Here is a 16,282-nt window from a genome sequence, read left to right as displayed (position 1 = left end):
AGTTCCTCACTTGACGGTCTAGGCCGAAACGATACGAGTGTTTACAGAGACAGTAAGAAGACTTTTTTCAGATACATTTTTTGAAGATATTATATGTGGTATTTATAAACATATTTTAAAATATTGTTATTTTATTTTGCGTTAACAAGACATTCCAGAATTTTTTTTTATATATTCACGATCATTCTCGGAAATAGACCAAGTAACCGGATATGATATTTTACTGCGCAAATCGAGCGCGCAAATCGAGCGCGAAAAGTTCTACTTGAGACAGCGAGGCATGGTATGGTATTGCGCAAGGGTGGGGGGGGGGTTAGAGGGTTAGGGTTAGGGTTTGGGTTAGTGTTAGGGGTCGGGTTAGGGTTTGGGTAAGCCTAAACCCAACCCTTACCCTAACCCGACCCCTAACCCTAACCCTTACCCTAACTCTTTTTTGGGGTTATCACCCCTGACCATGCCTCGCCCTTTGTAGTTTTCCGTCTCCCAAGACAAAGTACACAATCTGTACACCGTTCTTTATCAGGGTAATTGGATTTTCTTTTGTATACACATTTCAAAGGAAGTATGAGTGTTTTCATGATCTGTTAATCATGTAATAAAAAACTATTTTAGGCAATAGAAAGTGATATATTTGACGCCAACAATAACAGTTTTTTCCGGCCATGTTGTTGTTGTTGTATATCTTCACACCTATGTAGACGAACCTCTACCAGATCTGTAGAGTTAAACAAAAGGTCGTTCCCACCACCGGTATCGTGTAGTCCTCAACCGTATATTACACTGTTGTATATACACAAATATTGTCTTTTCTTTAAGTCTCTGAGCTTCTGAACTCAACCGCTAGGGACAATCCGTATAAATTCGGACAAAGGGAGAAATTCGGACAATACCTCTTCCAAATAACACTAAATCTAGCCCCAGGCCTTCAGTACCTACAGCGCTTTGATTAATTATTTTTTAGATTATGAAAAAAAGGAATTATGCCATAAACGACAAGTGTACCTGTGCCAGCTTGCGTATTCGCACAGACTATGTTGGAGTCACATGTATATGATTCGTTTACTTTTTAGAATGGTAAATTAATGAATCTGGAAGACAAATACTGAAGAGGCATTTTCTACTTGCTTCTCACTACGGAATAGACATTCTTATCACCGGAATGGTGGGTATCAAGATTCGGTCAACACAACGGATAACTTTGTCTGGAACTCCGGGTTAGTAAACAGTGCTTAATCGCATGAAAAAAAAAATCATTTTTTTGTAAATATGGATAATGTTTGCGTCTTTTACCCCCACTGTTTAAGAACACATTAAAATATCTATTGGGCTCCGGAGGTAAAAAATTAATACATATTCTGCCCGGAGGGCGCTCGTCAGGAAAGGTCGAATTCGCCGAATAGCGATTAAGACATAAGAGAAAGTGTCAAAATGTTATTTGGGCGCTTTTTCACTAATCAAATGTGGATGATGAGCAGAGTGTTCTCGTGTCAAATTAACCATGTCACAAGTGTCATTGTGGTCAATGTTTGCTATCCTGATAGCTCTCTTTTGGTTATCAATTGTTTGTGCAAGAGTTATCGCCCGTAGCGAGATTACAGTAAGAGCTCGTGAGATATCGTGAATCGCGAAGCCTTGTTTAAATACGGCTAAACGGTTTGTGAATAGTTGTCATTCCGAACGTTTCTGTAGTCATAAACAATTTGAGTTGTCAACAATTGGAATGCTATTGATTTAAGGCCCATTATAGTCTATATTAAATATGTGGCATGCACCTGACGTATTTACAGGGACATCATGCACCCATAAAGGGCAATAACTACATCAATACATCTCCACTACACAGACACTGATACAATCGTTGATCTTTACTCCTGCATGTTCAGAGTGACGTCGGAAAGCATAATACTAGTAAATGGTTGAAGTTGAAAGGCAACTAATGCATGGCTTTGCAACTTACTGTTATAAATAAAAGAAAATTCAACTATTATTTAAATATGACCATTTTAATATCCGCCGAAATAACAAAACACACCGATCATACTAGTAGGATCGTTTATTTGTTCAACACACATTTAATGAAAAAACAAACTAAAAAACAAACAATACAAAACAAACAATATCAAAATTGCAGCGAATAAATGATGCAAAGTACATTTTTTCCAAACACCTAATTCAAATAATAGTCATATAAATAGTAAAACCTTTAAATAGAAACATACACAAAAAAGTGGATACATCGATACTTCAGCCAAAGCTAATGTTCGGTTGATGACGCTGACAAAGGGTTCGTTTCTATGGTAACAGTCGGTAGCTTGTGGCAGCCGCTCACCCGGTGCAATGTCTTCCGGCTAAATAACGTCAGAAAAAGTATTTTTATCACACCGGAATTTTAGCTACAAATATTGAAATTCAACATGCTACAATGTCTACCGGGGTATATGTTCGGTTGGTTTGTAATAACTTTTTAACGTTCACATGCACAAATCTACCGAGCTATTTTCAAAATAATAAAAAGTGAAATATTCAAATAAATTCCATTGAATATTAATTTTTATAGCAAGGGTGAATTTTTCTTGCGACCAACGGAAGATTTAAATTTTCAGATATAACGATTGGATAATTATCACGTTGTATGAAGTATTCCGTATTGTATGGACAATTTGCCTTAAATAAAGGACGAATGTCAACATTAGCTTTTGTGCATATTGTTTGTATAGTAAAATTATTTTTGTATGGGCCGTGCTCTGTGAAAAGGGGGTTTGATGCATGTGCGTAAAGTGTCGTCCCAGATTAGCTTGTGCAGTCCGCACGGGCTTATCAGGGACGACACTTTCCGCTTTTATGGGATTTTCTGTTTAAAGGAAGTCTCTTCTAAGCGGAAATCCAGTTTAGGCGTAAAGTGTCGTCCCTGATAAGCCTGTGTGGATTTCACAGGCTAATCGGGGACGACACTTTACGCACATGCATTTAACCCTCTTTTCACAGTGCACGACGATGATGCATAACTTAAATGCTCTCTTACCCTGAAAGATTCAGTGAAGCATTGGCTGGCCGACTATCAGCTCTGCGATCTGACCGTCTGGCGGAGTCTGTAATGTGTTCCATGTTCGTAATAACGTACAGAAAATGGAATTCTCGTTTGAAATCACTAAATATTTTTAGATAAAAAAGCTTGACCGAAATCCTTAGAAACAACGTCACGTTTCGCATTTATATTGTGTTACGTGTAGCACGTCACAACGTCACGATTGATCTGGTTTGCAATATTTTACAATTTACTATTTTATGTGGATGAAGATTGACATACAACAAAACTTTGCAATTTGGGCTTTTACAGCCTTTTGTGGATTCTTTTTCATTGCACGACGATGATCTGAATGTTAAACTGCATGTCTGTATGACATAAACAACTTTTGTGATTATTATTTCTTTATAAATATTATTAAAAAATATTGTTTTAAGTCTTAAATAAACATTATAGAAATAAAACTTCAGTTAAGATAGATTATATATTGTGTACGTGGACGCGTTATTTTATTGCACATCTGCGCCAGGTGTAAGCTGCATTGCGCCAGGTGTGAGCTGCAAATATTGGAGAATTTAAGCTGGACACAGTGCATATAGAAATCAGAAAATTGGACTGTCCTTATTTAAACAATTAATCGTTATGCTGCTGACTTTATTTATTTTTTAATTGTAATAGCGTTTTTAAGAATTTGTGTCAAACACAATTGAATAGTGATAAAGGGGAGTTTCTGCTTAAAGAAATTCAAAAAATCTAACACTTTGTCTGAACAACTTCTCACTCAGGACTATGGATAATCAGTTACCTGGTATAAAGTATTTAACAAAACTGGACAATTATGGAGTTTCACATCGAACATTAACATGATTATATTGGATAATTGTATCCTCAACAGGCTGAAAGAATTTTTTTAATTAAAAAGGATGTAAAAGAGATGGTCGCACACGGGAGCGAAAAAAGAACCGTTTGAACGTGAGCAACATATAAAAATTGAAGTTTGACTCAACATTCATTATAAACCAGCACCGGAAAAACATATTTAAAAGTTGAACCATTAATACGAGCTCAGTGAGAGGAAAATCTGCCAAACTCTTACAGCATTATTTGGAGGAAAACATGTACCTATGTCTGGTAATCGAATAGTTGATTGCGGGCTGATGATGATGACGTTGTGCGGAATAAATTATCGTATGACGGCTTTTGTCTTTCTGATGTTCCCAGACCTGATATGAAAATGCTGGGGGTATTTTCCTGCTGTACAGAGGAAATCTTCGAGTTTCAAATCTATTATGCAATCAATATTCCCCATTTGAGTGTGCAGAGAGGAAAATTCATACCAATAACTTCATTTTCTTTATAATGGGCATCAATAGACCACCAAATCGGACAAACTTACAGGTACACAGGCTATATTCTTGATCGAATTTCCGGTGTTTCTATAAAGGTTCTCATAAAGGTCTGAACCATTCGTAATCGTAGGCGATTTTAACGCACATGTTGACTGTGAATCGGAATATAACCGCTAACGGTTCTTACAGTGCTTTGACTTCTTTGGACTGGAACAGCATGTCAAAACCCCAACATACTTGAATGGTCATACGTTGGATTTTATTATTACGAGGAATGATGATGACTTATTTAAAATCACCAGCCCTGTATGTAATAACTTTTTGTCTGACCATTGTTTAGTTACTTGCTTTAAAGAGCAATGTAAATCACTACTGACTGTAAAGTCTGTTAAAAGCAAAAAACTGGAAAGAATTGACTAAAGAATCTTTAAAAACGGATATTTCTGAAACGAGTTCGCTCATAGAAGAGTCAGCCAAGGTAAATGACCTTTTGCTTGACTTAAATTCTAGATTATCGGCAATAGTAGAAAACACGCCCCTCTTTAAGAGAAAACTCTCCTTTGCAGGCCAAAAGTTCCATGGCTCAATACATATTTGACAATGTTAAAAAGTGTAGGCACTCAATTGAAATAATACGTTTAATTGATAAAACTGGAGCCACAAAGGAAACTTACAAACGTGTTAGAAATAATCATCGTTGAATCTTTTCAATAGCACAAAATACACGATGCAGAGGTAATAAAAAAAACTGCACTGTGTAACTTCTCAATTGTTTGGTCGTACGAAGAACAAGCCGCTTCCGCCTAATTGTGATGATATGCATTTAGCAAATGATTTCCAGAAGTACTTTTCAGAAAAATATCAAATTTGAGAGACCTACTTTACTTTACTTTTAACATATTTTATTTCCAAATAATGACATTGTACAAATATATACATTGGTCCATATATACAGGCTTAACTATGATACATCTTCTGAACATTTAGAGAAAACATTTGATTGTGTGCCATTTATAGAATAAGGCAAATCTCGCAAAGCGAAGTTGAAAAACTGATTCAAAGATCAATGTCAACGACATGTGAATTAGACCTCATGCCGACAGCACAGCTTAAAGAAAATTTGCCATTATAAATCGATCTCTCGTGGAAGGTGTATTTCCAAACGACTGCAAAAGTGCGGGAATAAAACCATTAAGAAACCGGGGTGGTCCCTAGAACTACCAAACCGGTCTCAAATCTATCATTTTTATAAACAATTCTTGAAAATGTTGCATTAAAGCAGAACACATTGGAAGGAACAACGTTCTGCCATCATACCAAAATGCTCATCGCAAATACCACGGTGTTGAGATAGCTATGCTTAACAATAAAATGCATCATGACATTCTGAATGCGATTGATCAGCACCAAGTAACATAAGTTGTTGTGATTGATCAAAGTGCCGCCTTCGACACTTTTACCATTGGTAATTTCAATCGAAATTATGTTGGACTCGAAGGAACGCCTATTAACTGGATAAAATCGTAACTGACTGAAAGAATACAGCGAGTGGAAGTGAATAACTCAACGTCTTTTTCAAAGTTTGAAACCATGAAGTACGGTGTTCACCAGGGCTCCTGTGTCGGTCCATGATATTCATCATGTACACATCTGCGTTAAATAAGGTTGTCCAAAAATATCAAGCAGGTCTATATGGTTACGCTGACGATCAAAAACTTACATTTAAAATAAAATTCAACCTTGAAATAATCAATATTAAGAGTCAGTATTACATAATGTTTATTGTTTACAAGACGTTATTTTTTTGATGACTCGGTTCATATTGAAAATGAACATTTCAAAAACAGAAGTAATTATTTACGGTTCCAAACAGTTACAATAATAAATCCGGCATACATATTCGTGGCTGTGATATAAATTGTGTAGATGATTTTCGAGACTTGTGCAATGGACTGAAATCCGAAAATATCAGATTCACAGACTGCACTGTATTCAAAATCGAACAGCCAGAATTGTCGCCAATGTTTTACACAATCAGCCAATCAAGGAGATCCTCAAGTCACTGCACTGGCTCCTTATACAAGCACATGCAATGTTTGAAATACTCGTTCTCATGTTAAGAAATGCATTTTCGAACCGCATGTTATTAACTAAATTTGGAACTGCTCCAATTCATGTCAGAGAGCTGTCCATTACTGGTGAAGGTCGATACAGACAATTGATGATAATAACTTAAACATCCCAAGAACTCGAACAAAGTTGCTGATCGATCGATTGCATTAATTTGACCTTAGTGGTGGAATACTCTTCCAAAAGACTTGCAATGTTCTCAGAGCGACTTTTAGTTTAAAACTAAACTTAAAGCGCATTTGTTTTGCCTTTTTATGATAATTAAGCTTTTTTAGTGATTGAGCTGTGTACAGCGCAATTGAATATTGTCAAATAATTGTTGCGCTATATAAGTGTACTTGTATTTGTATGCAAATAAAATAATATGGAAGAGATATGTACAGTGCTCTGTAAAAAGTTGGTTTACTGCATGTGCGTAAAGTGTTGTCCCAGATTAGCCTGTGCAGTCCACACAGGCTAATCAGGGACGACACTTTCCGCCTAAACTGTATTTTGCTAACAAGAGACTTTCTTTAAACGAAAATACAATAAAAGCGGAAAGTGGTGTCCCTGATTAGCCTGTGCGGACTGCAGGGCCCTGGTTATCATCATCATCATCCGGTTTTGCCGTTATGGGGAAATGAGGGACGACAATACAGAAATCCTTCTCCAGTCAGGTCTGTTTTGTGCTGCTGAGAGTAATTCGTCTTTTACATAATCCATCCAGCTTTTCTTCTGAAGGCCTCGACGTCGGCCTCCCTTTAGCGTGCCCTGGAGAACTGTCGTGCACAGAGAGCCGTGCCTGGTGATGTGTCCAATCCAAGCCAGCTTTAGTCGTTTGACGGTCGCCAGAAGGGGCTCTTGTGGACCAACAAGTGTTGCAGTCATGCTCCGGGTGTGTTCCGGGCGTACTCGTTGGTCTTGTGATCCGTGTAGGAGATGCGGAGCAGTCTTTGGAGAAATTTATGTTCAAATGCCTGTATCCTGCGTTTTCTGCCCGCGTGAAGCGTCAAACTCTCGCAGCCGTAGAGTAGGATCGAGTCTACGAGGGACTTGTAGAGCCTGTACTTGGTGTGGAATATGATGGAACTGCTTGTCCACAACCTGCTGAGTCTGGCCATCGTTGCGGTCGCCATGGCAATTGTTATTCTTACCTCAGCGGTACTGGTACCATTCTTGGACAGAGTTGCGCTCAATTACTTGAAACTGATCACTTTTTCTAGCTTCTCACCGTTCATGGTGATGTCTGCACTGGTGTTGCTTGTGTTGTTTACCATAATCTTCGACTTCTCCGTGCTGACCTCCATCCTGTATGTTCTTGCTCTTTCATAGAGTCTGTTGATGAGCTGTTGAAGTTCACTGCTGGTGCCACCCATGATGTCAATGTCATCAGGGAATCTCAAGTTGGAGATTGATCTTCCATCGATGTAGATAGAGTTGTGGTGTTTATCGAGAGTCACCTGCATTATCTTCTAAAAAGAAATGTTGAACAGGACGGGAGAGAGCAGACATCCCTGGCGGACGCCGACTGATGTCCTGAAGAAGTCCTCCTGCTTTCCGTGAGAAGTACTGTACTGCTGGCGTTTCCGTATAGTTCTTGAATGACTTGCACCAGTCCTTCTTCAATGTTGAATCCTCTCAACATTCCATAGGTCATCATGCCACACGCGTTCGAAAGCTTTCTTAAAGTCAATTAAGTTGTCGAAGAGCTCACGTTGGTGTGGCAGGTGTTTCTCGATGATGATTCTGCAGTTAAAGATATGTTCCACTGTGCTCCGCCCAGCTCTGAATCCAGTCTTCTCTTCGGCCAGCTGTTTCTCGGCCTTACACTCAATCGATTAAGGATGATGCGTAGCATAACTTTGCTCGGATGACTGATAAGACTGATGGTGCAATAACTCTGAACTCGTCGGTGGGTAACTCACAACTGACTATTAATATATTCACATAGATATAAACCTCAATACAAGTAACTCATGACCGCATGCTTTAACAAGACAATACGAGTTGTGTCCCTTACATTACAATACATGACATTCCCTTTTCTTTCTTTTTTTTAAAATTATAAACACATGATACATCAACTACTCTATCGTTACATATGCGAATAGGTTTATGAAAGAAAGCAAATAACATAACCTGTAGTAACACATTATAAACTTCTCTTTTTATAAAATCCTAGTGGGAATTTCTTTTAAACCTCTGAGTTTTTAATTGTTATTGAAAATAGAACATTCCATATGAATACAATTCACTTTAATTAATAAAGAACTTCTTTTAAATTAAATATGGAATTGAAATACATAAAATTAAATTAACAATAAAACAACATGTAAGACAAAATTATTCACTAAAATACATGTTTGCTAAGTTTCCACAAAATTGTCGCTGTTATCTCAGATTCAGGCTTGTTCAGGACAAAATGACAAATGCCAGATACACTAAATGTCGGGTTTCAGCTAGGAAATGATAACAGACTGTAATAACACCGAAAACAAGCTAGAAAGTAGATACACCAAAAAATAATGAAATATTGGATTTTCGTGAGAAGAGAATTTCATGAACATTTTGCTGTTAGGAGAAAAATCAAAGCGCTGAAGGCACTGAATCATTAAACATTAACCAAGATTTTGATATGATAAAAGTAAATGTGTACAAACTGTTCCTTTCACGTTATGAAAGTACAGTTTCAAGAACATCATGCATTTAATACAACAATACATTTGACTTATACAAATACCAATTTTACCGAATGATAATTATTAAACAGTGTATTAATAAGTTTATTTTGCGCTACAATAAGGCAGTCATATGACACATGTTTGCTCTTCACATCTTACACATAGTCATTTAACCGTGTCGGATTGCGAACTTCTCTTCCTGACCTCGTTTTTTTCTAACAGTGTCTTGTACACTCTCTCTCCCCGGTTTGTCTCTGGTTTTACTCGATCTCGCACTAGCACTGTTTTCGTGATTTGGCGTGGTTGATGGTTGTTCTGCTACCGTCTCTGTTGGCGCTGTGGGTGCCGGTATGTACACGTCATTGTTTGTGGTGATAATGTGTGGTTTTCCTTGGTTTTCATTAGCATGTCCGTGTTTCGGCGATATTCGCGTCCTGATTCGCCTGCCTTAACGATATGTGATCGCGGGTACTCGGACGGTTTTACATACTCTGCCGGTTTCCAGCCGGATGGGGTTTTAATTCTTACTGCGTCCCCTGGCTGAAGATTTCCTTGCTCTCCGCGTATTGGTCGTAGTAGAATTTTTGCTTTTCACGAAATTCTAACAACTTCGGTGCGACATTTTCACTGGTTGTTTCTGGTTGTCGCAATGTTTGTTTCATAGGTATAAGTGTTTTTGCGCGTCGACCCATTAGACGTTGCATTGGTGATCCGATGTTATCGCGTGGTGTGTTTCTTAGTTCTAACAGGGCTAAGTAGATGTCGTCTCCTGTTTCGCTACACTTTTTAATTAGATTTTTCACGGTTTGTATAACCTTTTCGGCAAGGCCGTTTGGTTGTTGGTGTAAAGGCGACGAAGTAATATGAATGATGCCATATTTTTCGACGAATTCTCGGAATTTAGCACTGGTGAACTGTGGACTGATGTCTGAGATGATTGGGTCCATGATTCCATAACGAGCCACGTTTTGCTTGATGTGTTTTAAGATGGTGCTCTTTCGAGTCTCCCTTTGCAATGGTGCTACTTCAATGAAGTTGGAGAAGTAGTCTACAATGGTTAGGTAATGGTTACCCTCTAGTTCACATAAGTCCATTCCAACTTTGCTCCAGGGTAGCTCAGGTACTGGTTGGATGATCATTGGCTCCTTTTGGCTCATGTTGCGATGCATTAAACACGCACTACACTTGCCCACAAGATCTTGAATTTGTTTGTTCATGCCGGGCCAAAATACTAACTATCTCGCCCTCTTTTTACAGTTCACTCCCCCTAAATGCGACTTATGTATCGCTTTCAACGTTTCTACTCTCATTTCTTTCGGGATACACACGCGTTCCCCTCGGTACAGAACTCCAATGTCGATTGATATTTCATCTCGGTAATCCCAAATAGCTTCCACGGGAACTTCGCATTTAGTTTCTGGCCATCCTCGAGTGATTACCTTGGCTAGTACTTGGAATGATTCATCCGCTTGTGTTGCGCGTGCAATTATGTCATGGTTTGAACACTTTTTCTTATTCATCTTCAGGTTAATTGAACGTGCCTTTTGAAGCACCGTTTCCAAACGTCGTTATGTTCTTCGAGTGTTCTACCATGAATCAAAATGTCGTCAACAATTATTTCTACCCCGTCAATGTTACCAAAGTTCTGTTCCATGTACCGTTGGAACACTTCACTCGAACACTATACGCTATACGCCCATCGGCATCCGCAGGTTTCGGTACCTGCCGAAAGGAGGATTAAATGCTGTGAGCTTCGAGCTCTCTTCAGTTAATTGTATTTGTTAATAACCCATATTCGCGTCTAGCGTTGTAAAGTATTAACTCCCATTCAATTTTGTGGCAACATCATCAAAACTGTTCATAGGGTAATGTTCTCTTCGGATTGCGCGGTTTAAATCTGTGGGGTCAATGCATATTCGCACTCTTCCTTTTTTTATGTCTAACGCACACCAAACTACTGACCCATTGCGAAGGTTCTGTTACTTAAGCAATACTGTTGCATTTATCTAAGTGTTTTAGTTCAGCTTGCAATTGTTCACGAATCGCGACTGGCACCGGTCGTGGTGCATGAACTACTGGTTCTATTGACTTATCGATTTTAATCTCGTACTCGCCCGGTATACACCCAATCTCTTCCCAAAGGACGTCACTATATTTCTCAATGATAGATTCTGTTTCAAGTCTTGCAATATGTAATCTCATGATCAGCCCAAAATCAACTGAATCATCCCTTCCAAGCAAGTTTATGCCTCTTGGAGTGTTCATAGTAGTAATATGGAAATTAACAGAACGCTATATATTTGTATGCTCTCACAGCAATATAATCATTTCTAAGCGTCCTTCACTGCTTGCCCATTGACACCGCTAATAATAACATCACTCCTTGTGATTGGCGCGACCTTTTCAAATAGCTTCGCTGTTTCATATGACATGACACTGCACATTGCGCCACTGTCGATTTCAAATTCCACCGTTTGACACCCTATTTTAAAGTTAGAGGACCATTCATGATTATCTTCACTTGATGTTGCGATAAATACGTCGTTGACATCCGCATGTCCAAACTGGTTAAACATTTCCTAGACCTGGTTTTCCTGGGCGTCTGTGTAGTTGACACGTCGTTGACCCCCACGGCCACGATATCCACGGTGGTTCCCCCGATCACTTCTGCGATGACGCGGTCTACGTCCATAGCCACGTGCCCCACTGTGTGATGCCACCTTTTGTTGATGCGATGCCCCACCGACTGCAGGACATAATTTGGATGCCTTGAAATGGCCAAACTCTCCGCAATTGTCACACTGTTTTTGAAAGGCGGGACATTTCCTTATTTCATGCTTTCTGCAGCACTTGGCACAGTATTTGTGATGCTTGTGAGGGTATTGATGCGTTCTAGCCATGTTTACGTGAGGGATTTCACCCAGTGATTTGATGTGAGATGTGGTCAATTCTATTTGCCTACAAACTTGCACGACACGTTCGATGGTAAGTTGTGTAACTGATATCTCCATTAGCTTTTCACTACACTTTGTGTCATTCACTCCATTAATGATCATGTCACATATTAACCCTTCTTTTTGTTCTCCATATTGACAGTGTTCCGCTATTCTTTTTTAATTCCAAAATGTAATCCATTATGGACAGGTTACCACGCTTTGTGTTGAGGAACTCTTGTATTTTAATGTTACGGTAATTATGCATTCCGAAATGTCTGTCGAATTTTGCGAAAACCGTTTCTAGATGGAATTTATCCTCGGAAGGAACTGCCGCGATTCCAGCATTCTGACCGGAAACAACTTCCGGCGTCCACGCGAACGAATCGTAAATTTTAACGCACTCTCTTCCCATTTTAGCAAGTAGGACGCCAACCTTTCTTTTTCCAGGCTTGTCGTCCAGACCTAGCGCGTCCAAATGAATTTGGAAGTCCCGTTTGTAGTCTTCCCAACTTGATGCACTTTCCGACGGGTTAAATTCCGGTAATGGCCTGATTCCCTTCGAAGCCATTTCGCTGTTATATAATGAACCTTTAACAACAGATTTGCAACGTACGATTGTCATGCAATCGCCTGATTGCGCCGATTTTATTAACTTTCTGACACCATGTAATAACTCTGAACTCGTCGGTGGGTAACTCACAACTGACTTCATTAATATATTCACATAGATAAAAACCTCAATACAAGTAACTCATGACTGCATGCTTTAACAAGACAATACGAGTTGTGTCCCTTACATTACAATACATGACAGACGGTGCGGTAATTCTTGCACAACTTGAGGTTGCCCTTTTTCAGTAGGGGTATGATCAGTGACTGGGTCCGCTCCTTGGACCACTTCTTCTCCTCCCAGATCTTTTGGCATAGTGCCGTCAATGCTGCAGTCGTTGCCTCTGCTCCGTGCTTAATCAGCTCGGAACAGACGTTGTCCACTCCTGGAGATTTTCCAGCCTTAAGACTACGCAATGCCTCCTCCACCTCTGCCTTACGTATGGGCGGACTCTCTTCGTCCGCCGCTTCTGGTCTGGGATCGTTCTGAAGGAGACTGGAGTCTGATTGAAGCAGAAAGTTGTAGAAGTCACTGCAGTATTCACTCCATCTGTTTATGACTGCGGCACTCTCGGTAAGGAGATTCCCGTCAGCGTCTAATATAACACTGGCCTTGTGCACACTGGTCTTCGTGAGGGATTTGAGGGTTCTGTAGGCCTTCTTACTGCTGCCTGCGGTTATCTCTTTGTCGATGATGATGCATTGCTCCTCAATCCATTACTCCTTAGCTTCTTTCATCCTGTTCATTTCCTCACTGTTCGATTTTTGATAATTTGCCCTATTCTGGTCTCAGATCGACACATTGGAACATTTCTACGACCTCATGAAACCAACAGTAAAACGTTGCGTATTCATTTTTATAATTATTACATATATTTTAATGGAAAACTGATACTATATACTTCCTTATGTTTTATAATCTTTTAAATAATGTATACAATGCTATATTATGCGTATTTTCAGCATATTACTACTGGGTGTTACTTAATAATTTGTATTTACCGATTCGTTTGTGATAAAAATTTACTTACAAAATGTTTACAGATGATATATCAGTGTAAAAAATGTGCCTTTACAAAATCGCATACAAAATCCTTGGCCGTAATAATTTGTAACCTCCGTTGCGACTTTAAGTACAAAAATATTCTACATGTTTGAGAAAGGCTCATGTATAAAACATGTTTTATGAATACAAAATATATAATGTTAGATATCAGAAAATTATTATCAAAAATGAAAAGAACCTTACCGGTTTGATTTTATCAATTGATTCCGGCCATTGTGACTTTGTTTTGTCACGGTTTGATGTTTGGACGGCTTGACTATAATTCCACATTAATGTAGTAGTTTGTAGCCTACAAACATTATGCCGCATACGAATTTTTTTCGTCAAGATTCTGCTTATTTTTTATATTCTGACGAAGTAAACCAAATAAAATGACACGAAAGACCCAAATTCCACAGGAAGACATTTGGAGTCGGATCTCATTTCTGTATCAGGTATTGTTTGTTTTACCGTTTTACGATTTTATATTTAAATAACTAGAACAACAATTGTCATAAAAATGAATGTTATTTCGGATCTTTTACTTTCGGATGAAATGGCTAGGATATGCATACTAATTTTAGGCAGCATACCGATGCCTGCAGATCAGTGGGGCTGTAGGGATGTGCAGATTTCACACCAACACGCTTCTGTCCATTGCCAGAAAGTCATGTCTCTCTCTGTAAGTGTGACTGTCACGATTCTACTAGAGTGTAGTAGTAGTAGTGTAGTGTAGATAATTCATTTCTCGATAATGTTCTGTAAAAATTATGTAATGACACTTTGAATTTTGCACGCCTGAGCAATTAAATCCAACCACCATTCAAATTTTCAATATCTCTCGATTCGCTTGCTGTGTAGATATAATACAGCCTCGATCATGCTGGGCTCAACATTAACCTAAAAACCAACTTGCCCTGCCAGGCAATTAGAAAATCTGATTGTAGGACATAAGCCCCCCAGGACAAAACCCCCCCAATGAAAAAATGAACATTTGGACAATTGCCCCCCCAGTAGAAATGACAGGTAGGATATAAGCCCCCCAGTGCTCATTTTGCATCTGGACATTTGCCCCCCAGTGCTTATTTTAGAAGAGGACATTTGCCCCCCAGTGCTAATATCATATGTTGTTTCCATTAAACTAGTATATCTCTGTCTTTGGATTCATTATTATTTCATATCTCACAAATATATAATCATAGAAACTTGGATCATTATAATTTGAAATAAAAAAGATCCAGAAACTCACTTGAATTTCCTAATCTTAGGTAAAACAAACATCTTAAAGAATTGTTCTTTAATTAATCAATCAAAAGGATAATCAGCTTGTTAAAGGTGTGACATGTGGCTTTGATCATATACTTGTTAATGAAAATTAATGGCTTCTTTATTTAATCAATCAAAAGGATTATCAATAATAATTATCATAACTTAGTACAAATAATGATAATTAAAGTGAACACATATGATATAACAACATTTAAAGGCAATTATTTTTGTAGTTACATTGTTTGAGTGACAATTAACTAAAACTTAGTATATAACGAAACTATCACATTTCAAATGATACATTTCATCATGGAAATTATTAAGAGTAATAAAGGGTCTGAGAAATTACTGAAGGATGGGTACTCTTACACCAAAAAGAAGTCTCGTAAAGAATCAATACATTGGGAATGTTCCAAGCGCAGAAGCGCTTCATGTAAAGGAACCTTGACAACTAATCTTGATGTAAGTATAATATTAAAATGCTATTTGTTATCTTTGCTATCATAACTTTTAAAATAGCGATTTGCAAAATTAATTCCAGACAGTATTGCATAACTTCACAAATTTAATTATTTGAAGTAAAGGTAAATGTAGTATTTGTAAGCTTTACCAACATTCAAAATATCAATTAATTTACATAATTAATTCCAAACAGATATACAAAACGTCACAAAATAATTTTATATATAATAAATTAAATGTTTCATTTCTATTATCATAAGTTACAATATTAAATTATTGTTTTTATATATTCAGGTTACTATGGTCACATCATCCACAACACACAGTAACGATGCTGACCACTTAGCCATAGAAGTTATGAAAGTCAGAGAAGAGATCAAATCCAGTGTCGCCTTATTTATCCCTTCCATTATTTAAGCCTTTCAGTGGTGGTTATTGGATAAATGGATTATCATCTCAAAGGTTTTGAGTAATCAGGTGGTGATAATTGGACATGATTATCTGCTCAATCGAGTAATGTCATTGAAAATTAGGCACTGGGGGGCAAATGTCCACTTCTAAAATAAGCACTGGGGGGCAAATGTCCAGATGCAAAATAAGCACTGGGGGGCTTATATCCTACCTGTCATTTCTACTGGGGGGCAATTGTCCAAATGTTCATTTTTTCATTGGGGGGGTTTTGTCCTGGGGGGCTTATGTCTGGATCCCAGAAAATCTACTTGCCCTGAAAGTAAATCCACTTGCCCAAAGGCAAAAATGAAATATCACATAAACTATAAACCTCATATTTTTTAATA

At 38.2% G+C, this 16,282-nt stretch overlaps 1 protein-coding gene and 1 long non-coding RNA gene across 3 annotated transcripts in view; one reads left to right on the top strand and one right to left on the bottom strand.

Moving 5' to 3' along the window:
- Window positions 1-2,038: 2,038 nt before the first annotated feature.
- On the bottom strand, window positions 2,039-3,239 carry LOC127870264 (uncharacterized). Its single transcript, XR_008044728.1, has 2 exons — window positions 3,023-3,239; window positions 2,039-2,348 (listed from the first exon to the last, which is right to left on the bottom strand). It is a non-coding gene; the product is annotated as an uncharacterized LOC127870264 (long non-coding RNA).
- A 10,809-nt stretch (window positions 3,240-14,048) lies between these two features.
- LOC127866886 (uncharacterized) overlaps window positions 14,049-16,282 on the top strand; it is a 9,010-nt gene continuing 6,776 nt past the window's right edge. For both annotated transcript variants that reach the window (XM_052407721.1, XM_052407722.1), the window contains exons 1-2: window positions 14,049-14,209; window positions 14,339-14,436. In XM_052407721.1, coding sequence (XP_052263681.1) covers window positions 14,147-14,209; window positions 14,339-14,436 — 161 coding nt within the window. In that variant the 5' untranslated portion in view covers window positions 14,049-14,146. The remainder of the gene's footprint in view (window positions 14,210-14,338; window positions 14,437-16,282) is intronic.

Source organism: Dreissena polymorpha, chromosome 2 (genome assembly GCF_020536995.1).
Source record: "Dreissena polymorpha isolate Duluth1 chromosome 2, UMN_Dpol_1.0, whole genome shotgun sequence".
In the NCBI taxonomy this organism is placed as follows: domain Eukaryota; kingdom Metazoa; phylum Mollusca; class Bivalvia; order Myida; family Dreissenidae; genus Dreissena; species Dreissena polymorpha.
This window is presented reverse-complemented; position numbering and strand designations above follow the sequence as displayed.